Consider the following 23399-nt stretch of genomic DNA (forward strand, 5'->3'; position numbering starts at 1 on the left):
TTTCTTTGTCGCCAGCATTTGGCAAATAGGCGGCAACGCAATGATTTTTAAATACCAAAACGAAAAGAAGAAAGCAATAACAACAACGACGACAATGCCGCTGGCTGGCTGTTGATATTCCTTTTATATATATGCTATATGTATATAGAGTAACTGCTTTGCTTGTCTTTATCTCATTTTGTATCCTTTTGGCTGGCGCTGCTTTGCCGACTGCTGTTGTTTGCTGTCTAACGAAGCAAAATCAACAAATTGTAATGATGCTGAGCACTAAGAAGCAAAGTGAGCTAGTGTGTGTGCACTTTTCGCTTACCTCAGTCGCTGCGCTGCGCCGCTCGCTCGCCCTGCAGCCACAAGTATAAATCTGAATGCGATTGTGAATGTGAGAACCCAGCAGCTCAGCCCGCAGTCCTTTTTGCATGGCTCGCTCCACTTGGGATTCAGTGTAGCGTAAAATGAATTGAGACATTCAGTTTCAACCCCAAATAGCAACAGCAACAAAAAAAGAAACAAGAAGAACAACAGAGAAACCGCAAGCTGAGCAGAACCCTTTTGCAAACTTTGGCCAACAAACTACTAAAAACTGTGTGAATGCAAAAGTGGCAAAAGTTGTCGAGCACGCCGGGCTGGGTGGCTGCTGCTGCTGCTGCTGCTTTGGCCGTTATGTGTGCACTGAGGTGTGAAGCTTTGGTCGGCGCACAAAAGTATGCTACAAATAATTAAATCATGCAAAGGTTAACGCAACTCTGCCGTAAGCACAACATGCAACTTGATTGGCATTCGGTATGGGGCAAGTTCAATGCCGTCAACACACACACACAGATACACAGAGAGCGACCAAGTCCATGTCAGCCTGTCAGCTTGGCTTACATACTCCCTTTTTATTGTCTAATCGATATTTATATTTGCGCCACGTTGTCCTAAGAAGCAGGCTGCCCAATTTGCATACTGCAAACACGAGACTCCACTGCTGATGAAAATATGCTGCCAGTTTGACTACAACGAGACCAACGTAGCCCCTGCAGTCATGTAAGTCTTGCCAGTGCCAGTCGTGCTGACATTTCCGTTTCCGCTTCAAGTGCATTAAAAAAAAATATTAACTGTTGCCAAGCAGACGCTCAAATACGCTTACCCAAAGCAAAATAAAGCTGCAGCTTAATTAGCTCAAGTGCTACACAAACGTAAAGTAAAGTTAAGTTTGCTTATGTGGCAGCTAATCGAAATGGAAAAATTGGCATGGCCAACTTCAGGTCAAGATAAATTGAAGTTTATGCGCTTGGCTTGCCAATGCTACATAATTTATGAGCACCAAATGATTTGCATGCAGCATGCCCTGCACCTCGTGCTTGTTTTTTTTTTTTCTAGTTCACATGCCAAAGCAGAGGCAAGAAGTAGATGTTTGATATGTTGCACACTCAAAACAATTGGCGGCAAACAGCGCACAGTCAACTGGGCCCAAATGGCCAATGGCAAAATTGGTCGAAATGCCAAACGACATTTAGGTCGAAAAGCGACGACGGCGCTCTCGTAAAAGCTCACACACACAGTGCAAAGCTTCGTTTGTGTGCCTTATAAGCTGCCAGGCTGATAAAACGAACAACAGTTGCCGTTACGTACGCGTTGCCAACAGCAGCAGCAGCAGCCGCAGTAAAAGCAGCAGCAAGTAAAACTTTAACGTAAATAAAACAGTTGCATACTTTTGAGCGCCGCGCGTAAACGTGACGATCTAATGGCCGCGCTTCTTGCGTGTTGTTAAGTGTGTGTGCCGGCAAAGTTGTGCATGAATGTGCCTGCAAGCCAAGTTTTAAGCCATTCAAATACATATACATATATATATATGGCCGATTGTTGCGCATAAAAGTGTAGCAGAGCCAACAGTTGAAGGTGAAAGGTGTGCAAGTTTAATTTGTTATAGTACAAGTGCCGCCCCAAGCTGCTTTGGTAAGTTGGACCTTAATTAGAGCTGAGAGCATAGCTCAAAAAAGAAACAAATAAATGTTGTTGCCACACAGCAGCAGCAGTTGATATCAGCTACAGCACACGGCTCGTTGCACTTGATAAAAAAGGGAATCACGCACGCAACAAAATAAAAAAAAAAATGTAGAGAATGTTGACAAAAAGCATTTCCCAGCAGAGTCGACAATTTTACGGCAGTTTGACTTTGTTAACGGCCGACGCATCCTTTAAAATCAAGCACGTGGCAATGTGAAACGCTTGGGCTTATTTTAAGCACATAACGCAACGCAACAAAAAAAAAAAAGTAGACAAGTTAAAATGTAGGCGCTGCTCAAGTGGCGCAGCGCTTAACACAAATTAGACGCACTTAATTACAGCGCAAACACTGCCAAGGGATGAGAGCACATAAAATTCACCAACACCACCGCAAAAAACAGATTAAACAAGCAAGCAAAGTGCAGCGCGACTGAGAGTTACTCTCTTCGGCAAGTTTGCGGGCATCTCTTTTATAAATATTTTAATAGGCCAAGCACATAAAAATAGAAATTAAAGCAAACAGCAGCAGCAGCAGCAGCAGGCTGGCCAGCTTTCAATTTGGTAGCGCCAAAAGTTGCGGCTTAAAACTCAATTAAACGAATTGCCTTGAAAAAAAAATATTTAATTACATTTCAGTTTAGGTTAAAGACAAGCCACAACAACAAAAACATGCGGCGGCGGAGCAGCTGCTGCTGTCTGAAACTTTTAATGCAACTAATTTTTTTTATTTTCAAAGCGAAAACAATTAACTTCAATGGAGCAGAGTCTTAGGCTTAGTTGCTAACTTGGCAGACTGTAAGTTATATATGCTATATAATTAAATTGGCAATTCTGTAGCACGCGTTTCATAAAGCAAAACTTTTCTCTGTCCTGTCCAAGCCTTTCGCCGCCCCCAGCTATTTCCGCTACCCAAAAGGCAAACAATGCGCTCATTAGTTGTTGGCCACGCCTGTTTTGGTGGGCTAAGCAAAAGTTTTCTACACTTTTGATGGCAGCGCATACATAAAATAATATTTTTGTTTCTGACAAGTTGTGAGCGCGGCGCGGAAACGAAAGCATTTAGCTTAATTATTTAGAGAGCGACACGACTTAGCGCCAAATCATAAATACTGCTTAAAAGGCCATAACTGGCGAGCACTTTAAAGTTCTGGCAACAAAATGAATATGCAAATGGCTCGACAAGTGTTGCCAATTTATTTAAGTCGAAGCAGCCGAAAAAACTTTACAATGGCCAGCAAAAAATGCAATTTCGTTGCACTTTGCACGCAGTTGTGCCACCAATAAAATGCCATACAGCAAAGAAAGTTTTCTTGGCGCTGTCAGAGAGCAAAGCAAATACTCAAACAGTGCTTAAAAAAATGAATATGTAGGACCAGAGCAGAGTCTTTAAACGCAACGAAAATACATTTAAGCTGAGCTGCTGCTCGAGTCGAAGTTTGAGTTGAGTTGAAGCTCAAGCCATAAACGTAAAATTCTTGGCAATGAAATGCCAAAACAATAAATAATAAAGCAAAATGGAAGCAGCGAGCGCAAACAACAAACAGCAAATAAAAATTATATATATAGAAAATAGAGTTCTCTCTCTGGCTGGCAAGCAAATGAAATATTTACGCATGGCAAGTCAGTAGGCGAGGAAATTATGCATACTAAATTATCAAAAGCCAAATACATAAATGTGGCTAACTGAGTTTTTGCCTACAGTGGGAGTTTTGGCTAATTAAACGCCGCGCGCCCCACCCCAGCGCTTGCTATTGAGTCTATTAGGCGTCGCTTTGTCCTTGCTCACACACGCATAGCATTATTTATTTTTATGCCTCGCATAATTCTGCCCCTCTCCACACACATAAACACTTTTATAGCGTTGCAAAAAAGAAAAAAGAAAAAACAAAAGGCACCCAGACACGCAGGACCCAAAAGCATATCCGACGGCGCTTTAATGATGCGCCTTAACCAATAAGAGCCAAAGAAACCAAAAATCTCTCTCCTGGGCACACACACACGCACACACACACACACACACTTATGACTGTCTGCATGTATTTGTGTTTGTGAATCGGCTTTGGGCTTTGCCAGGCTCGTGGAGCCATTTGAATACGTATGCATATTTAATTTGCCACGGCTTTGACTGCTAGCCCAAGTATCCGGATCTTGACTACGGCCGTACTACATTATTGATTGGATATTTGTGCGGGAATTTAATAAAATATGCAAATTTTTTTTGTTTGCTTGCTTGCTCTTGTTTTTGGGCATTCAATTGAAAATTGATAACTCTTAAGTAGTGGTAACTAGCTATAGAACTAACTACTAGGGGCTGTTCAAGTAGCAAAGTTCAAAGTTTGACGCTTTTTCAAGTTTTGCAATTTGCAAGTTGTTCGACCTAAAGTTTTAATGCAACACAAACAAGCGCGTTGAGCTTTAAAAAGTAGCAACATAATTTTTAATATAAATATGGCAAACTAAATTCAATTAGCAATGATTGGCAGCAACATATTTAAGCACTAACTAATACATTTTACAATTCTTTGTGTTGTAAATAAATTTTAAATGCAATTGGTTAATGCAAATATTATTATTAAAGATAGCAAGCAGTTGTTTTTAAGTATAAGCGCTAAAATCTGTAGAATGAGCTCGTTGAGCTGTTGCTGTTGGGGTAAAACTTTCTGCTGCCAGCAGCAGCTGCAGCTGAGCCCCAAACTCGACTTATGCTAGTTGACTTTGCTTGCAGCACTTAATCAGTCAAATTTTATGCGTTAGTGAGTCTCGCAGCCGCGCTAAATGGAGCGCACGCAGCTGTTGACAAGCGGCTTTAATTGCTTTTAGTTTTTGCAGGCGGCCAAGCCAAAGATAAGGCTTAGATTATGGAATTTGCATTGCATGTCTTAAAGCCTGACAGGCCAAAGTTTTCGCTTAGCAACTGCAATTAGACTAAGTGGACTTTAATGTGTCATATTGCTGCCACGCCCAGCTGCGAAAAGTTGCCTACAAGCTAAACTTTGTACACGAAACTTGTAGACAAGTGTACGTAGTAAGTGTAAGCGCCCGAGCACAAACAAACAAAACTGCAAGCCAGAGACCTTAGTTGACAGTTTCATGAGGCTGACGTGGCAGCCACAGCTCTCGCTCTTTTTGCAGCGCTTCCCTTTTTAGTTAACTTAGCATAACAAAGTTTCTTATTCTTATGCTGCTTGTTGTTGTTGTTGGGCTTGCCACAAAAGTTTTTTATACTGTGGCTGCTTTAAATTTGATTTGCAACTCAAAGCATTTTAGTTACTTGCCAAATTAGTGACGCAGCGTTGCTTAACAAATTACAAGTGTAGCGAAATTTAAACGAATTTTTACGACTCGTGCTCGAATTTTAAGCGCGCTTACGCTTTTTACTTAATGCGGGCGCTTTTCATCAGCTGCAGCTTATTTTAAATGCTGATTTATGTCAACCACAGCGCAGTTTACCTAACCTTGAAGGCAGCCAGTGCCCGCCAGTCTGAGCTGCTACATAAACATGCATAAATCCTCTCAGCGTGCAGCATAAAAGTCTTTGATTAAATGAAACCATTTATTAAGTAGCTAAAGACAATGTTATGACACCGCCGCTCTCTATGCTGGGCCTGACTCGCAAAGTAAAACAATTTCCCTAAAAGCCAACAGCTAAAAATTATGACTCGGCTACCCCCCGCTGACTGCTTAAGCATTACCCCTTGCGATAAACAAATTCGTGAAGAAAAAGAATTTGTAAACACCGCGTGGTGCGCAATTTTCACTCCCAACTCAAACACGTGGAACTGGTGGAAACTTTGTAGCTCTAGTTGAACTAGAAAGTGTTGAAATGCTGCTTGTAATCAAAATGTTTGCGATTTGCAAAGCGCACTTTTGATTAGGCACAAGCCATAAAACCAGAGCCAGCCTCCCACAAGAGCGTGTAATGGCCCACGCGGCGTATGCGTAATATTGCCTGCTCATATGGCACGCATATTTGCATAATTTGCTTGCCAGCCAGCAAACCCAAACACACACACACACACACACACACACACTCACACTCACAGCATTTAGGGCGCTCGCCTACGTGTGTTGGTAAATTGCACATACGCCACGTATGCCGCACATTTGAAACGTTAGGGCTCAGGCGAAAAGGTAACGGTAAAAGGCATTGTTAGGGCGCTGACTTGGCTTATTCTGTGCCGAGCGCTTGTGTTAAGTGTCTGTGCTGCACACTTGCTGACAAATTGAGCACGTTGTGAGTGAGGCTAACAAGGCACGATGAGCTCAAGCGCAACAGGTGCGCTCTACACAATTTGAAATGTTGTCAACTTGAATTTACTTGCAGGCGACTGTCCAGTGATTGCTTTTGCCAACAAATGTGCTCATTAGCTATTAATAAATGCTGACAGCTATTGGCACTTTAATGGCCAAAACATGAACTAGCCAAAAGTTTATTAAATTGCGGCCAATAAATCTGCGTTACCTTTTGACTTTTTGCAGGCAGGCAAAGTCAAACGGCCGCTAAGACAAAGGCAAAGCCTAATGTTATGGCCCAGCATAAATTAGCCAGCAAAGCACAGCCACAAAAGCTAAAACAAACTTTAATGTTTGCCAAGCAAATGCGTGCGCTATGCTGTTAGTTGCCTGCGGGGCCGCAAACTTTGTTTGCACAACTTGCGCCAAAACGGGCTTGTTAGGCCTTTTGATTGTTGTAGCCAACACTAAAAATGATACAAACACACACACATAGATAGAGAGAGAGAGAGAGTGCTATATAAAACATAATAGTAGCCAACAAAGCGCCATAATGAAATGTCTTTATGTGGCGATTATACGCACATAAGCGATACCAATGCGCAATTAACAAGCCAAGGGCTCTAACTTGTGGCAACGCATATGTGTTGGGGGCCATAAATATGAGCGAGTGCGCATTATGGCAAGAGCTGAATATGCTGAACTAATCTGCTGACTAACCAATCATAATTTTAGTTAAAGTACTAGCTGCAGTGTTTTATGTTTTGCTGAGCTGGGGCATGGCTATAACTTTTGTTTGAAATAAATCAATAAATTAACTTTGCTATAAAGTCTCCAAAAACAAATTATTAAAATAAATGAAATTTATTTTGCATTGCTTATCATACAAGTTGCAATCACAATTAGTTTTTAATTTGAATTTTAAATGTTGAAAGCAAATGTTGTCTATGCATATTTTTATTTACTTTTTTTATTTAATATTTTCTGCGTTATATAATACGCAGTGCCATTTCTCTCTCTCTCTCTCTCTGTCTCTTGCCCTTTGCATTTCAATTTGTAATATGCCTTTCTTCATCACTGCCTAAGTCGCTTTATGAGCAAAAGTCATTTAATGCTGCTACGCCTCAAGGTTTTAGCCTGCAGCTTTAGCTTTGACCGTAGTGCGCAGTATTTTCATTTTAATTTTGAAATTATTTCATATATATTCATATCAAACAGCCAGAGCGTTCCAACATTGACTAGCAAAAAAGAAAAACAAGCGTAGCGTAGTTGGCAAAACAAAGTTAATAACATCAAGCTCAACAACAACAACAACTATTACTCGTTAAAAGCAAAGGTCCTCTTTTTAGTGTGCGGCCGAACGTCAATGTTGATGATATGTTTGTCTCTGTATGTGTGTGTGTGTGTTTGTTTGCTGGCAGCTGGCCAATGTTTATCCAAGTATAGTTATCTGTGGCGTATACGGTCTGGTCTGGTCTGGCCTTTGAGTTTGTTTGCCATTTTTAAGCTGAGCTGTAACTGTAAATGAGATTTTTGCACATTTGCTTTGTGCCCACGTCCCAAACCCCAAACTCGAGCTGCCCTTTGGCGTTGTTCTCACATAGTAATTTGCAGAAACAGCTTTGAGTCGCCTGCCACTGATAAGCGCGCGTGCTGGAGTAAGTAATAAGCAATTTTAACTATAATATGTTGACAAAAATAATAGACTTGCCTTTAGCTGTGAATGGAATGTATAAACAAATCGCATTAGAGTCGCACAAGACTGAACTGACAGCCATGCTGGCGTATACGTAATTAATGATGCTCACGCAATTGTCAGCTGTCAGTGGTTTTTATGTTTTGACAAACAGCAGCAGCAACACTTCATCAACGCCAAATCTCTCTTAGAGACGCTTTCAATTAACTGGCGCTTAAGTAATTATGTGAACTATGATAAATAGTCAAGGCGCAACAAGACAAGAATCCAAGTCAAAGTGAAAGGCCTCACTGTATTATGTGTACGGACCGAAGGACGCAGCGCATGGTCTGCTGGTCAGAGTGAAAGAACCTTATGCCAACAAGCCAACTTGTGCGCCAGGGCAAAGTACACAATGTAAAATGTTTACAGTGTCATAAAAATAAAGCAACAAATGTGAAACCAATGTATACACAAAAACTGCTTGGACAAATAAAAGCAGCAGAAAGGCAGCCAGCGATAGCTCAAGGAAATCCTGCAGCAATTTCCACTCAAAGCTCTTAGCAGGCGCTTTGTAATTTTGCAGCTGCCACAAAAGTCAAGTGGCAAATGCATATTGCACGCAGAATCTGCACAGAGAGCGTATGAAAATCAATAGAAGCAAATATATCGCATTACACACTTTAGACGCTTTGCTTTTAGCGCAAAATAGCGTTGCTTGTTTTTTTTTTTATTATGTGTGTGTGTGTGTGTGTGGTACTTACATTGTGTGTGTCGATTTTGGCGGCCATGCTGGCGTATGATTGATTTTCGTAGCCCAGAGGCACACGCAATTGCTAGGCACGAAAGCCGTTGCATAACCAAAGGCGCCGCCAGCCAGCACAAATTGCAATCGCAGCGTTGACATGTGGCAAACAGCACAGCTGTCATGTGGCAGCCACCAAGGGAACACACACACACACGCACACACACACACATAAACGAATGCCAGTCAACAAATTCAATTCCATAAGCACCACGACCTACGTCAATTTTCCCTTTCTATATTTTTTTTGTTGTGTGTCTCGTGTTAGAGACACATGAGCGTTGTATGCGCCGTAAGCTGATCAGTAAAGCTCTATGCATGAAAAATACTTGTACTACGCTCTGCAACGAAATGTCATTTTGTTTTTTTCAATTCAAAGCTTTTGTTCTAAGCTGCAGTTGTCAATGCTAAATTGATTGCCGAAATTGCAACAAATTTCATTTTTAAATTTCAGCCGCAAGCTGCAAATCCCCAATAGCATTTCACACTCGAATACGTATATGAAAAAGATGTGTATATATATGCAAGAGCATTCAAGCTTAACAAATTGCTGCAAATATGATTACTAGCTACAAAAAACGAAACCGAATTTTTAGCATATGCAAAATGTTTAACGTTTGATTGAATTTGTAGCTCCAACACACACACACACAAATGTTTCAACTCAACTTTTATCTTGTATTTTTGCAGTTTCGTCATACGCCACGTGGTACACGCCTCAGCAACAATTGTCATGGAGAACAACAATAGCCTTGCTGGCTTCAGTCTGCTGCGCCTGCTGATGTCAACGGAATGAATGCACAATACAACAACAGACAACAACAACAACAACAATAAAAGTTGCATTTCCATTGCGTTGAAATACGAAAATGAAGTCCGTTATACTTTATCCATATGGACCGCTAACTGGCGGCACTCGCTGCTGTCGCATGTTGCATGCCAAAAATTTGGCCATTACAAGTGCAATTTACACAATAGTAAGTGCACAATGTTTTTAACTTTTTTGCAGCAGCCGAGCGTATACGACATGAAAAATCGCGCCATGGGGCGTATGCGCAATGGCATTGTAAACGTTTCGCATTGTTGCGAGCTGTTGTGTATTTCGCCACACTGTAATTATGAGCGAAATTAATACAAGTGTTGCCTGCAGGCGCGCTACGTTCCGCTGACATTTTTCCTGCTTTTCAGACCCAGCACAGTAAAGTGTACAAAGGGCTTTTAGTTAGCCGCATGAAATTTGAGCAGCAGCAGAACATAGCAGTGGCTATAAATTATAAGTATTAAAAGTGTAGTAGATATGAGAAAATAAATGAGCTGTAGATCGAATTATAAACCCAAAATTTCTACTCAGTTTTCCAATTTGTTGTTAAAGCTTTTAATTTGCCAAAGCTGCTAAGATGCTTATACTTAACTCGAACTACTTTTTATATATTTTTTTACGCTTAATTTGCATATTTTTTTTCAAGTGCATAGCTTGCTTTGAAGTAACTAAAAGTTCTGAGAACTCATGTATTTATATAAAGGTTTGAAAACAATTCATAAGAATTTCGTAGCCTAAAGCTTGAATTACCGCAGGCTGCAAATTTAGGCAAGGATATTTTCATTTTTATATAAAATGTATTACTTGATTTTAATCACTCTCATGTCGGCTGTGCACGACTTTGCGCTATTTTTTATTACAGCACATTAATTGGGGGTGCGGAAAACGCGCTCATTATTATTGTTGTCGCTTAAAAATGTCAGTTTTTATTTATAATAACAAGTTCTTGTAGTTATCTACAACTGCTTGGGTAGCGTTAAGTTTGTGGGCCATATAAATTGCAATTACATGACGCTCATTATGGCCGCTTAATTTATGTTAATGGCCGAATCGTGCTGGCGATTTTCATATGCACGATAACTAAACTACCAAAATACAATGCAATTTGCTGCGCGCAGACAAATTATGCGCATGCAACTAACATTTAAAGTTCTTTGCCCTGGAGGGCAATTAGCGTTACGTTTTATAGCAAAGACAAAAGACAGCTTAATGAGTTTGCCAGTTAACAATACGTGCAAAAAGCTAAAAAAGAAAAAAAAGAAAGTACTGAAAAGCTGATTTAATATGCTGCATGCGTGTGTAGCTTGCTCGTTTAAAAGTAAAAGCGTGTTAACAACAGACGCTGCGTATGCTTAATAAATTTAATGCTTTTTGCTTGCAGAATATCTCACTTTTAATTGTGCTGATTTACTCTTGGCGCATCAATGCCAACATGCATAAATCTGCCGAGCTGCAGGATGTCTACTATGGTAAGTAATTTGCTCTCTCTAGTTTGCCTGCCTGCGCCCTTGGGAGGCATAATAAACTCGGCTCGACAAACATGAGCCGCATACACAAACGGATTTGAATGCTTAATTACTTATAATGCGTGTAGAGCAAAAGTCAACGAGTTTACAACTTAATTTGTGCTGCCGGCTTAGAGCATTAGTTAGGCTCGTTAATTCAGCTTACAGCAGATAAATTTAAATGAAATCCTTTTGTTTATTTTCCTCTCTCTTTGCAGGTGTACAAATTGCATACTTTGCCATAATTGGCACACAAATGTCGATGATATTGCTCAGCATTGTGTTGATATTTGGCATTTGTCGGGTAAGTCAGCCGACACTTTTTACCCAAAAGCAAAAAAGAAATACAAAAACTTGCACAGCACAGCACACAAATCAAATAACTTGAAGCCAAATATGCGCAAATTATGCGCATGTTGCGAAGTCGAGCTCAGGACCCAGGGCCAGAGCAAACAAAGCGCATTCACATGTAAATTACACCACAGTAGGCGTAAAGCACACACAACACGCACAAATACGCACACACACACGCAACAACACGCACGCACAAGAGTTTGGACGCAGCCAAGTTTTTGATACACTTTTGATTAGGGACAAGCACATGCAATGCTATATATAAATAGAAGAGTTATATTTTAATATTTATGAAGCTATTTTTAGTTGTATAAACTAATTGTAGCTTAGAGTTAATTCCAACCGAAATGAAGCTTTTGCTTGCTGCTTAGCGACATAAATTTATATTTAATTTAAAACTAGTACAAGCAAAATAAAACATTTTTCATAGCAAAACATACTGCATGCAAGTTTTTATTTATTTCCTATTTTATTCACAAAGCATTGATGCATAGCTGTTTAAATAAATAGTTTTGTAAGAAAAGATTTCTGGCATAAGCTTTATAAGCTTCTTCTGCTTCTTGTTGCATAACTTAAACAAGCTGTTTGCTATTTATTAGCAAAGTGCGCAATTAAAAAAAATGCGCTAGTAAGCAAAGCCTTAAATATTTACTTTGGCTATGATTTCAAATGTATGCAGAGTTAGGTATGCAATTTGGCAATGACAGTGGCCAAAAAATGTCGACAATTTGTCACACAATTGGGCAGACATTGCCCCAGAGCTGACGATGACTGTCGTGGCAGGACACATGACAAAAGTTTACACTGTTTTGTGTGTGGGAGTTTTTGTGGAATTTTTTAATTTGCAGCTGCAAACAAAAACAAGCGTCAGCTAGGCCAGGCCAGCTCGTAAAACAAAAGCAAAAAGCAAGCAATGAACAGTTCGACGCACAAATGTATGCTACATTTATTTGCCTAGCGCATGAGCGTGGGCGTGCATTAGTGTGCAAATTAATTGCAGCCTGCCTTTAGGCTACGGACTGAGCATGTATATTAATTGAAACTGCCAAGTGCCTGCTTGAGCTCTTAATTTGAATGCAGGCCAAAACGTGTGTAAAAGATAAGGCCATTAAATTTGCTTGCATTTGGGTTTAGAATATTTTAAAGCCAACCGCACAAGCTAAAATAAATAAACAGTGTGCTACCAAAAACTGTCAGCAGCAGCAGCAGCTACAGCTGCAAAAATATTCAAGCGCCGCAAATCCAATCAGAGGTTTTTCATATAAATTACAACACACACACGAACACGTGAAAATATTTTATGTAGTGCAAATGGGGCAAGGAAATCAATGCGCTAAATTTGATTTCAGCCCAGTTACACTTTGGGATTTAGCTAAGCTTGCGCATATGTATTTATAATGGTCTCTGTTTTGCTGCCACAGGAAAATCCCGGCCTAATTGTACCTTGGATAATTGGCTATATAACGTTTATGGCTTTGGAGGCTGTCGCCATGGTTTACTCGAATGTGCTGCGCGATCATGTGAACAAGGTAAGAAACGCATCCCAAAGGGGGCAGCGGCGCTTTTAATGCATATTTGAGATGCCTTGGCGCATCCATTTGTTTAATGAAAGTGCGCCCACTACCCCACCCCACTCCCTTTTTGAGGTATTATTGAACACAAAAGCTGTAGTCAAAGCCCAGCGGGAGCAACTGATATCAGGCATAAATCAATGGCACAAGCACACCAAAGCACAAAGCACAAGCAAATAAATTACAAGGGACAGCAACAACAACAACAACAACAAGAGACACGCGCATCCGTTACATATGTAAAACTTGCGCTGTTTTGTGTTCAAATCAAACAAAAGCAAAGTTGTGTATTTTTTATTCTAGACTTTGTTAGCGACAGCTGTGTGCGCTGCAAATGTTAAGTAAATTTTACAATTCAATAATGCACAAAAGCGCTAACTGGGCCATAAATGAAGCGCACAACTGTAGCGACTTGGAACACTTAAGAGCAGCGGCAACAACATTACAAAGCCAAAGTGCCACACACTCTTTCTCTTTTTTTATTGCTACTGCAGCGTGTCATAGCCACAAGCCTAAAACACACACACACACATGCAAACAAGCACGTACGTCATGCTGACTCGACGCTGGTTCTAGTTTTTGTTTTCGTTTGTCTAACCCAAAACGTTACAAAATTGTCGCCTCATGCATAATTTATCGCAATTGTTGCACAAACAAAAAGTACAAAAATATTTGTTGTTGTTACCTGTGCGCCAAAAAAAACACAAGTTTGGACTAAAGCAAGTGGGCGTGGTGTGGCGTAGTTTGTGCTACTTTTTAGCAGTTGCTGTTGCGCTCACTTAAGCTGCAATCGAAATTACATTAATTAAATTATTAACTTGCGTTAACATTTTTATTTACAGCAATTCGATGCCATGTGCAAAGCTGAGGTGGCTTTTTTCATAGCTCGCGCTTTTATTAATGTAAGTAAATTTAATTGAGATATAAACAGCTGCTATACACTTTTATTTATTAACTTAAGTTAAGCTAAGCTGCTACTTAACATAATTAATTAAAACAATGCTTAGTAGCATATTTTTATTTTATATTTATGCAATAATTTACTTTCCTAATCAACACTATTACTCTGATACAGCAACGATTTGCTGACCTACAAATTTTAAAAGTCATGCAGCCTGCGCATTTAATTTTGTGCGCGCCAAAGCATAAGCACCTCAGCTGTATGCTGGTTCAACATTAGGTCAATCATTCTTTTGCTAAAGTAAACATAGCTAATGAACGCTAGCGTAGTCGATAGATCAACAGCTTGTGACATCTTATGCTCCGAATGGCCCCAGAGTACAACTGACAGCAACTGGAACATTGCACACGCGGCGCTTATGGTTTGATAGACTAGCCAGGGCCACATATAAAACGGCGCAACATTGATAGTCGCATAGGTGAGCATTAGCCAGAGATGCAAGTCAAAGAAGCCCATGGTCACGCCTAAGAATGTTGCTGTTGCTGCTGAGAAAATGTAATAACATTTGAGCTTGTCGCGCTTAGAAAGCTGCAGCAAATCGATTAAGCTGCGTAGCTATAGCAGAGTATAAGCAAATCGTATAGTGTGGAATTTTGTAGAGCTTACCACGCCATAGAGGCAGAGTAGCAGCAGCATCCAGTGCAGCATGGGATAAAAGTTATCCAAGCTGAGTGTGGCGCTGGGGCAAGAGTCCCGCAATAGTTCATAGCTCTTGGCCAAGCTGCAAAACTGTTCCTCAAACGGCTTGAGCTGCAGCATGTTGAAATTAAAAATATATAAAAATAAACAATAAATATAAATGTTAAGTTGTCGGTTGCCAAGTCTACTTGATTTCAACATAATACGCATTTGTTTACAGGTGCTGGCAATGTGGGGCGTGCTACGCTTCTATAATCTGGTGCGAGCGGGCATCACTTGGCGCGGACCGGAGGTAAGTTTCAGCCACTTGAGATTATTTTGCAAATTGTTTACGATTGCTTCAAGTGTTTACTCATAACCAAATCACTCGACGCCTCCCCTCTTGACACTACTCCATAGGCTAAGACCGCAATATTTGCACCCATGTACAAAAGCGTCAGCAAATCCGCAGCCGCTGCTCAGCTGCAGGCGAAGCGCTCCAAGCGACGCTACAGCGTTGAAGTCGAAAGCGGCTGCTGCGCCATATTCGACTTTGATTTCGACTACGATGAGGAGCAGGATGATGATGATGATGATGCACAAGATAGTGTAGGCTTTGACTACGACGACTACTACGAGTACTATGAGGATCAGGATGAGCAGCAGCTGGAGCTGGACGATGCCGACTGCAGCATGCTGGGCGCCAAGCCGCGACGCGCTGCCAAAAGCAAGACGCAGCGCCAGCGTCGCACCAACAACAACATACGCAGTGTGCTGATTAACAAGCGGCACAACAAATACAAAATCAGTCGACCGCAGACGCAGCTGGAGGTCATCAATGAGTCGGAGCGCAGTGCGGGCAGCGGCAGCGATGAGAACGACTCGCTGCTGGTGGCGTATGACAGCAGCTCGTCGCTGGCGTCGGTTTGACATTGGCCGCCAGGCTTCAATGGAAATGCAACCCCTGGGCGCGACAGCAGCAGCAGCAGTGACAGCGACAGCGACAGCAGCAGCAGCAACAGCCACAGCAGTGAAAGCAGCAGCGAGGACGAGCAATCCTGCAGCGGTTTCGCTACGCGATGTTATCGTCAGCGTCAGCGTAAGCGTCGACGTTCATTGCGAAGCGTCTACTGCGCTGTAAATATAACCATAATGGGTCTGCTCGTGGCCGTAGAGATCTATGCACAATTGGCTATATTTATGTAAAGAGAGCGACGGCATGTGAGAGAGAGAGAGAGCGAGTTAAATGTTTGTAGCAGCGAGCTTTGTAAATTTTGAAACATTTTTTTTTTGCAATTTCAATTTCAACAACAACAATAAATGCCATAGGGGTTTATATTATGTTGCTAGTGTGTGTATAAATAATTTTAAAATAGTTGTAATGTAAATTTAAAGTTTGCCATAAACAATAGTCCAACAACAATAAATTCCATTAGGGCTGCAACTTTTGAAACAAATTGCTCTCTTACATTTACTGCATGAAGTGCAAGGCAAAAAAAGCTTTAAAAACAAACACTAAGCGTAAAACAATGCAACAATAAAATATAAATAAATCAAAATAATAAAGTTTAGCTGTAGCTTAAGTAGTAAACGTTTCAAATGTTTAAGTGTTGTCCATAACAATTTGTACATAAAACATATAATATTCAACTTCATGGGCGTAGCACATCGTGTAAAAATATAAAACATAAATAAGCTCATTATATAAATATAAAAAGCTGCCGACGCCCATGACAAAACTGTTAATCATATCGCTAATTGTATATTACTAACATTCAAACTATTTAGGCTAGCAATAAATGTAGGTACAGTTGCGCCAAAAGTAAAACAACCAACTAACTATTAAATGTGAGTTATACATTATGAGCTATGAATAAACAATTGATACGCAAAATGTGTTATATAAATAGCCGAAAATGTGGGCTGGGCGTCGACAAACGTGCGGGACACGTGAGGGAGTGGGTTGCCCACTTGATCGCTGGTGACGTTAATGCCACAACTAATTAAATGATAACGACACACGACACAGGCGGCGGCAACACGTGTGGCAATCACAGCAATCAGCAATCCAGACCACTCTGATCTGATTGCAGCGTTGAGTACAGCTGAGTACAAAAAATAAATGCGGGCGCCTTATCAGGCCTTAAGTATTTGCAAGCGCGAAGATATTTAAAAGCGCTTGGGTTTTTCACAACTCAAGTTAGTTGATAAACATGCGTAGTTCAGTGCTATTGGCGAGCAGTGTCCTGCTGCTCCTTGGCTGCAGTCAGGCGCGCATAGTGCCCGTTGAGCAGGAGTTGTCATGGCAAGAGGATGCCATCGAGCTGCCGCAGGAGCTGGAGCAACCTGAAATTGAAGGCAGAGCAGGTAAGCTAGCGCATAACGATATTCGATAAATGCTAATTAAGTATACGCACAGCTGGCTGCTCCATTAAGATACGCAGCACGGAAATGAAGAATCCACAGCCGCTGCTGCTTAAGCCCGGCACTACTGAGTTCTATCCCTTCAGCGCCAGCGGCTATGTTGATGTGGCCAATGACAAGACCATTGAGTTCAGCTGCACCAGCAGTTTGGCCTCGCCACTCTCTGGCAAATCGGTGACCGCCAAGTGCGTTGGTGGCACCACCTTCCGCATTGGCGACAAGAATCACGATCTGTCCACCATTAGCTGCAGCTCCTGGCCCGCCTTTGTGGGTCGCAAGTCCGGCGCACGTTGCAATGGCGGCACCACTCTGATCAATGTCGGCTTCGAGCTCAGCGGCTCGCGCTTTGCCAAGCAGTACGACGTGTGCTTCAATGAGGACCAAGAGGTCACCCGCTATGTGTATCATACACTTGACTCCGGCAGCAATTACTATGCCACCGGTGTGGATCGCATCAACTTCGCCACTGGCGGCTACTTTGCCGGCAAGAATGTGGACAAGCTGTACACGCAAGCGGAGCAGAAGAAGACCATTGACCAGGCCTTGGGCATGGACTCGTCACGCTACTTTGACTCACCCAAGAACGTGTTCCTCGCTCGCGGTCACATGGGCGCCAAGGCCGACTTTATGTTCGCGCCCGAGCAGCGCGCCACCTTCCTCTTCATCAATGCGGCGCCTCAATGGCAAACCTTCAATGCTGGCAACTGGGCGCGCGTCGAGGACGGCGTGCGTGGCTGGGTAACCAAGAATAAGAAGTATGTGGAGTGCTGGACTGGCGTGTGGGGCGTCACCACGCTGCCCAACAAGGATGGTCGCCAGACGGACTTGTATCTGGCCTACGATAAGAACGGCAATGGTTTGATACCTGTGCCCAAGATTTACTTCCGCGTCGTCATCGAGCCATCCACACGCAAGGGCATTGTCTTTGTGGGCGTCAATAATCCGCATTTGAGTCTGGCCGAGATCAAGCGCGACTATGTGCTGTGCAATGATGTCAGCGACAGAGTCAACTACATTAACTGGAAGAAGACGGACATCAACGCTGGTTACTCCTACGCCTGCGAGGTCGCCGAGTTCCGCAAGAAGGTCACACATCTGCCAGAATTCTCGGTCAGCGGTCTGCTGGTCTAAGCAAAAATAATATAATTAATAATAATAATAGACAACAGCATAAAGTAAAACACTTAACACTTTTTAAAACAACTGCTACCTCTTTAGCTTAGTTTTAGCCATAGCAAGTTATAGAAAACATGCAATAAATCGAAATAAATATTTAAACTTAATGTAGGCATTTTGTACTTTGGAGCTGCCATCTTCACTTTTTAGTCTTATCTAATCCAACTATGCGTACAACTATTATATAATTTTTTTGTCAGTTAGTTTAAGTGTTTGATTGATTAACAAATGTTCGCAAATAGAAATTTCCCATTAATTATAAGTTATAACAATAGTTAATAGTTTAGTCAAGTCACTCAGCACTTATACTTTGTATATCGATTGATCAATTAAGAACAAGTTTATAAATATATAAAATATATACTTAAGAGCATATTTATTTAATATGGTTGGGATATATAAGATATATTTTGCCTGCTTAGACTTTTGTAAACTGATTTGAGTGCAACTTTACTTGGAAGTTCGCTATTGAATCCAACTGTACACGTTTGCTAAATAAAGTGGGTGTGTCTCTTCAGTTTGATAACTACTGCCAGCCACTTGATACTTTTGATTAGAGTGTAGAGTACTATTTGTTTATTTGCTTGTGAATGAAATAATGAAAGCTCTGCAGATCTGCAGATCTCATCGCAGCACTTCAGGCAGCTACTCGAAAGTTAAAGCGACAATCAACTCGCGCTGCGGGAGGCGTGATAAGCATAAAATTAGCTTTGCAAATGTTAATATACGATAAAAAGTCTTTTATTAATTCAATTGATAAGCGTATTAGACCAGCAGACCACCCTTGGCGGTCAGCGCGGGCAAAGTCTTGACGGTCTTGAGGAAATCGGCGACCTCGCAGGCATAGGACCAGCCAGCGCGTATGTCCGTCTTCTTCCAGTTAATGTAGTTGACCTGATCGCTGACATCATTGCAGATGATGTAGTCCTTGCGTATCTGCGCCTCTGTCAAGTGAGGATTGTTGACGCCGACAAAGACAATGCCGCGATGCGTGGAGGGCTCAATGACGACGCGGAAGTAGAGCATGGGCACAGGAATGAGTCCATTGTTGTTGGCATCACGCGCTAGATACAGCGGCGTCTCACGTCCATCCTTGTTGGGCAGCGTGGTGACACCATAGACACCGGTGTAGCAGTTGACGTTCATTTTGTTCTTGGACACCCAGGAGCGTAGGCCGTCCTCAACGCGCGCCCAGTTGCCGGCATTGAACACCTGCCACTGTGGACCGGCGTTGATGAAGAGGAAGGTGGCGCGCTGCTCGGGCGCATAGTCAAAGTCAGCCTTTGCGCCCAGATGACCGCGTGCCAAATAAACATTGCTGGCGGAGTCAAAATATTGGCCCGCATTGCCGCCCAGATCCTTGTTGATGGTCTCCAGCTGTGTGGCCTGAGTGTAAAGCTTGTCCACGTTCTTGCCGCCAAAGAAACCAGCAGTCTGGAAGGTAATGCGATCCACACCAGTCTGGTAGTAGTTGCTGCCCGGGAAGAGCTGATGACGCGTATAGCGCGTGACCTCCTCCTGCTCATTGAAGCAGATTTGCATTTGCTCGGCAAAGCGCGACTCGCTGATCTTGAAGCCAACGCGTATCACAATGCCGCCATTGCAGATGGCGCCTGTTTTGAGAGCGACAAAGCCTGGCCAGGATTTGCAGGTGAGCTCCTTGAACTCGTAGTTGCTGCCATCGATCTTGAAGGTTGTGCCGCTCACACAGCTGGCGGTCAGCAGATTGGCGCTATGCGTGGCAAAGCCGCTGGGGCACCAAAGCTGCAGCGTTTTGCCCGCTTCAACTTCCATAGCGCCGACATCGTTGAAGGGATAAAAGTTCTCCGAGTTGGTTTCCAAATAAACGGGCTGAGGCTGTGGCAGACCACCGCGTATGGTTACACTGCAGGCTATGTGAACTGTTAATTAGCATATGTTTGCCCTAGTTAACTACTGAGCCGTCTTACCTGCAGCACGACCTTCGATCAGCTCAGACTGCTCCACAATGGGCGGCAGCTCGAGTTCGTCTTCGAGTGGGGATTGCGCCACACGCGCCCAGGCGGAGTGGGAGGCAGCCAGCAGCAGCAGTAAACAACACAAGCTCTTCATGTTGTCTTTTGATTGTTTGTCGTTGTATTAGCCATGCTTAAATAGGCTCTGTTGTCGCTGTCTTAGCATCAGCTGATAAACATATCGCGCTATAATGAGAATATTTCCCACAAAAACAAAACAAACCAACGCCGCCGCCGCCGCTTATCAACTCAAGTGGCTTCAATTCAAGTGTGTAGTGGTAAATAATTTGTAAGCGCGCAAAAAAACTGTTTAAATATTTAAACTCAGTCGGAGCTAATCCAACGCTGCGTATACGTAACATTGCTAGCACGACTTTCGCTCGCGTGCAAACTTTAAATGGCACAGTAAATATTAAATTGATAAATAACACAAAAAAAAACTTTAAAGCAAGCTCAATATGTCAAAGTTCGATGTCGACGGCACATTGGCATTAATTAATGAAATGTAAAATGGACAACAACAGGAAACTCAGCAGCAAAGCTGCGCTCAGACAAGCAATTAGGCCCAAGGACAGCACACAAAAAGGACAAAGACACACACACACACACACACAGAGAGAGCGACTCACACAAGCAGACATATAATTTGTGAAAATTGATGATTTGTTTAGATTTACGAATGAGCAAGCAAAACGAGCCAACAATAGTGCCAACGTTGCCGTTGCCGTTGCCGTTGCCAAGTGCTCCAAGGTGTTCGCTAATTGATTTGATTCAGATAAATGAGCTTACAGCGCTTCTTGGTGCCCCAGATAATGATTAATGTGCGCCTTGGGAAAACGCAGCTCCTACTTAACGCAGGCCAACGCCTATTAATTGAGATTCCAAGCTGGCCCACAGGCCGCGGCCACAGCAGCTGGCCACACACATTCTTAACGAAATTTCAAGTATCAGGCGGCCTAATGACTTGTTGATTACAAATAATTGGCATAATTGCAAAAATAGCCAAAGCGCGCTCCTATGCTCAGACTTGTGCATTTAAGCATTAAAATTAGCACTTCAATGTGCTTTAAACCGCTAACAAAATATGGCCAATATGGGATTTGCTCCAAAGATGCCAAGGCACGCACTCAATTTTAGCATTTTAACTTCATCACTGCACTGAGAAAAAATTAGCACAAATAAAATACACAAAAAATACTTAAAAAATACTTACAAATATTTTATTTTACTTTAAAGCAATAAATTATGCAAGAAAAAATTCAATTTTTTATTAGCGTTACAATTACAATTCAAATGAGTATAAATTGAAAGCTTTAAAAGATTAGTTTGCAAAATTATGAACAAAATAGTAAAATAAAAAACAAGAAATATCAAAGCTCTAACTCAGAGAAATAACGTCGGATTTCAGAGTTGTTATGCCTTGTTGGACTCGTAAAACTCAACTAAACAAAACTGCATTCAAATATGGAAGTCTTAAAACTTTTAAGATTTTGGCTTCATTTTCAAAAAAGCGAACAATTTTAAAGTTGTAATATCAACACTTGTAATAATGCAACTTTGTTTTTATGCTTAATACGAGCATAAAACGGAATCGGATAATGTTTGAGCAAGTTATAACTAAAACCCAAAGGCAGCCAAAATGCTTTTGTTTTGCTAATTTCAAACTTTAAGCAACTCTAACTCAACGAAAAAATATTGCGATTAAAGCGTGTTAAACGTTTTTAGACACATAAGAGTCTTAATAAACATTTGTGATTTCATTAAATCAATAAAAAAATGAGTTAAACAAAATTAAGACAAGTAAACCAATGCTGATGTTTTATTTACAGTAGTTTTTAATACAATGCTATAAATTTAAAATGCTTAAACTTAAGTGCTAAAAATACAAGCAGCTTTAGCTTTATTTTTTTACAGTGTATAGCAGCTCAACGTATAAAGCATACAAACATACAAACATAAAAAAAGTGCCATCAATAAAGGGCGTCTCATCTAAATGGGCCATATTAATAACATATGTGTGTATGTGTGTGTGTGTGTGGGCGTTTATTATGCCTGGGTGTGTCTGGGAGCAGGGCAGACATGAGGTTAGAGCAGATGCCTTTGATTGATAAGGCTGCCAAAGTGTGTTTGTTTAGCGATAGTCAAAGAAGCCAGGCAGGCGAACATTTTGCACCTTTTCAACAGGTTGTGTGAATGGACGTCAAGCAAATTGAAAGCGTGAGTCAATAAAGCTGTGGACAGTGGCGCAAGCTCCGGGGCTAACGATTGACTGTCGCAGTGTCTGACTGACAGTTTGTCTTCCTTTGTGCGCGCGTGTGTGGGCGTGGGTTACTCGTCGTATTACTGGCAAACGCAATGATGGATTAAATGTATTTCAAAGGCGTGAAAGCTAAAAGGCAGCACAAAGTAGCGTATTGTGGTTACATAATCAACAAGCGGAGCGCACTTCAATTTAGCTTAAGGCCACAACACAACACACCACACACTGCATATTAAACATGCAGTGAACGTTTGAAATCTATTGGCTAATTGCCAGCGGCTTACAAGCACTTTGCTCATCATCAGCAGCAGCAGCAGCAGCATCATCATGGCGATTATCAAATGCAAATGAGGCCAACAGCTGTGCACTCAACTGAAAGATCTCCGATAATTGCAGTAGATGCTGCTGCTGTTGCTGCTGCTGCTGCTCAAAGCATTACAGTTGAATTTACATTGACTTACGCTCAATAAAGTCAGACAAGCGTATTAGCAACTAAGCTGCTGATGCTGCTGCTGATTGTGAGTGTGTGTGTGTGTGTTAGTCTTTGTGCTTGCAAACCGAATTTCTAGTTGCGAATTTGAATAACTTTGCGGCTCGTCATGACTTGAAGGAAATGAAAAAGTTTTTACCTGACACGCAGCAGTAAAAGTGAAAAATTAAGTGAACAAGCAAAGCGTGAAAATTAACAAAGTAATGCTACATGACAAGCATAAACAAAAGAAAAGTAGCAAGACCTAATGATTAATGTAGCAGCAATACTGAACGCACAATTATTTTAAGTTACTGTTTAAAATACCAAAAGAGTTGAACAGCTTAGAGCTTGAGCAGCAATTAGCAAATAGTTTAACAGGATGCTACACACATGTAGCTAAAGCAAAGCCTTGACTATTGAAGAAAAAAAACCCAATTAAAAGTGAGCAAAGTTATTGAAGCGTTTGGCTTTGTCCTTGTAGGCGTAACACACACACCCACAAGATAAAAGAGAATGTGAGGATAACAAACAACCGTTATACA

The 23399-nt window shown here is 41.6% G+C and overlaps 4 protein-coding genes across 8 annotated transcripts; 2 read left to right on the forward strand and 2 right to left on the reverse strand.

The window, feature by feature from the left end:
* Nucleotides 1-1632: 1632 nt before the first annotated feature.
* LOC108598306 (CG32204) lies at nucleotides 1633-16417 on the forward strand. Of its 3 annotated transcripts, XM_017984921.2 has the most exons (8): nucleotides 1634-1938; nucleotides 9393-9679; nucleotides 10904-10991; nucleotides 11246-11331; nucleotides 12803-12910; nucleotides 13795-13854; nucleotides 14773-14844; nucleotides 14952-16417. In XM_017984921.2, exons 2-8 carry the CDS (start codon nucleotides 9572-9574, stop codon nucleotides 15459-15461), a joined length of 1032 nt encoding a protein of 343 aa, XP_017840410.2. In that variant the 5' UTR covers nucleotides 1634-1938; nucleotides 9393-9571; the 3' UTR covers nucleotides 15462-16417. The 3 variants fall into 3 exon arrangements, with proteins under 3 accessions (XP_033149423.1, XP_017840410.2, XP_033149424.1); XM_033293532.1 differs by lacking the exon at nucleotides 12803-12910 and having other exon boundaries at nucleotides 1633-1938; XM_033293533.1 differs by lacking the exon at nucleotides 9393-9679.
* LOC108599291 lies at nucleotides 13969-14730 on the reverse strand. 3 transcript variants are annotated; one of them, XM_017986092.1, is made up of 2 exons: nucleotides 14520-14730; nucleotides 13969-14395 (listed from the first exon to the last, which is right to left on the reverse strand). In XM_017986092.1, the coding sequence occupies exons 1-2, from the start codon at nucleotides 14670-14672 to the stop codon at nucleotides 14378-14380; spliced, it is 171 nt and encodes a 56-aa protein (XP_017841581.1). In that variant the 5' UTR covers nucleotides 14673-14730; the 3' UTR covers nucleotides 13969-14377. The 3 variants fall into 3 exon arrangements, with proteins under 3 accessions (XP_017841581.1, XP_017841580.1, XP_017841579.1); XM_017986091.1 differs by having other exon boundaries at nucleotides 13969-14398; XM_017986090.1 differs by having other exon boundaries at nucleotides 13969-14468.
* A 327-nt stretch (nucleotides 16418-16744) lies between the features above and the next one.
* On the forward strand, nucleotides 16745-18203 carry LOC108598979. The gene is made up of 2 exons (XM_017985754.1): nucleotides 16745-16898; nucleotides 16951-18203. The coding sequence occupies exons 1-2, from the start codon at nucleotides 16745-16747 to the stop codon at nucleotides 18084-18086; spliced, it is 1290 nt and encodes a 429-aa protein (XP_017841243.1). The 3' UTR covers nucleotides 18087-18203.
* Nucleotides 18204-18875: 672 nt separating this feature from the next.
* On the reverse strand, nucleotides 18876-20215 carry LOC108598987. The gene is made up of 2 exons (XM_017985763.1): nucleotides 20081-20215; nucleotides 18876-20023 (listed from the first exon to the last, which is right to left on the reverse strand). The coding sequence occupies exon 2, from the start codon at nucleotides 19923-19925 to the stop codon at nucleotides 18897-18899; it is 1029 nt and encodes a 342-aa protein (XP_017841252.1). The 5' UTR covers nucleotides 19926-20023; nucleotides 20081-20215; the 3' UTR covers nucleotides 18876-18896.
* Between the last annotated feature and the right edge of the window lie 3184 nt (nucleotides 20216-23399).

Source organism: Drosophila busckii, chromosome 3L (genome assembly GCF_011750605.1).
Source record: "Drosophila busckii strain San Diego stock center, stock number 13000-0081.31 chromosome 3L, ASM1175060v1, whole genome shotgun sequence".
Classification (NCBI taxonomy): domain Eukaryota; kingdom Metazoa; phylum Arthropoda; class Insecta; order Diptera; family Drosophilidae; genus Drosophila; species Drosophila busckii.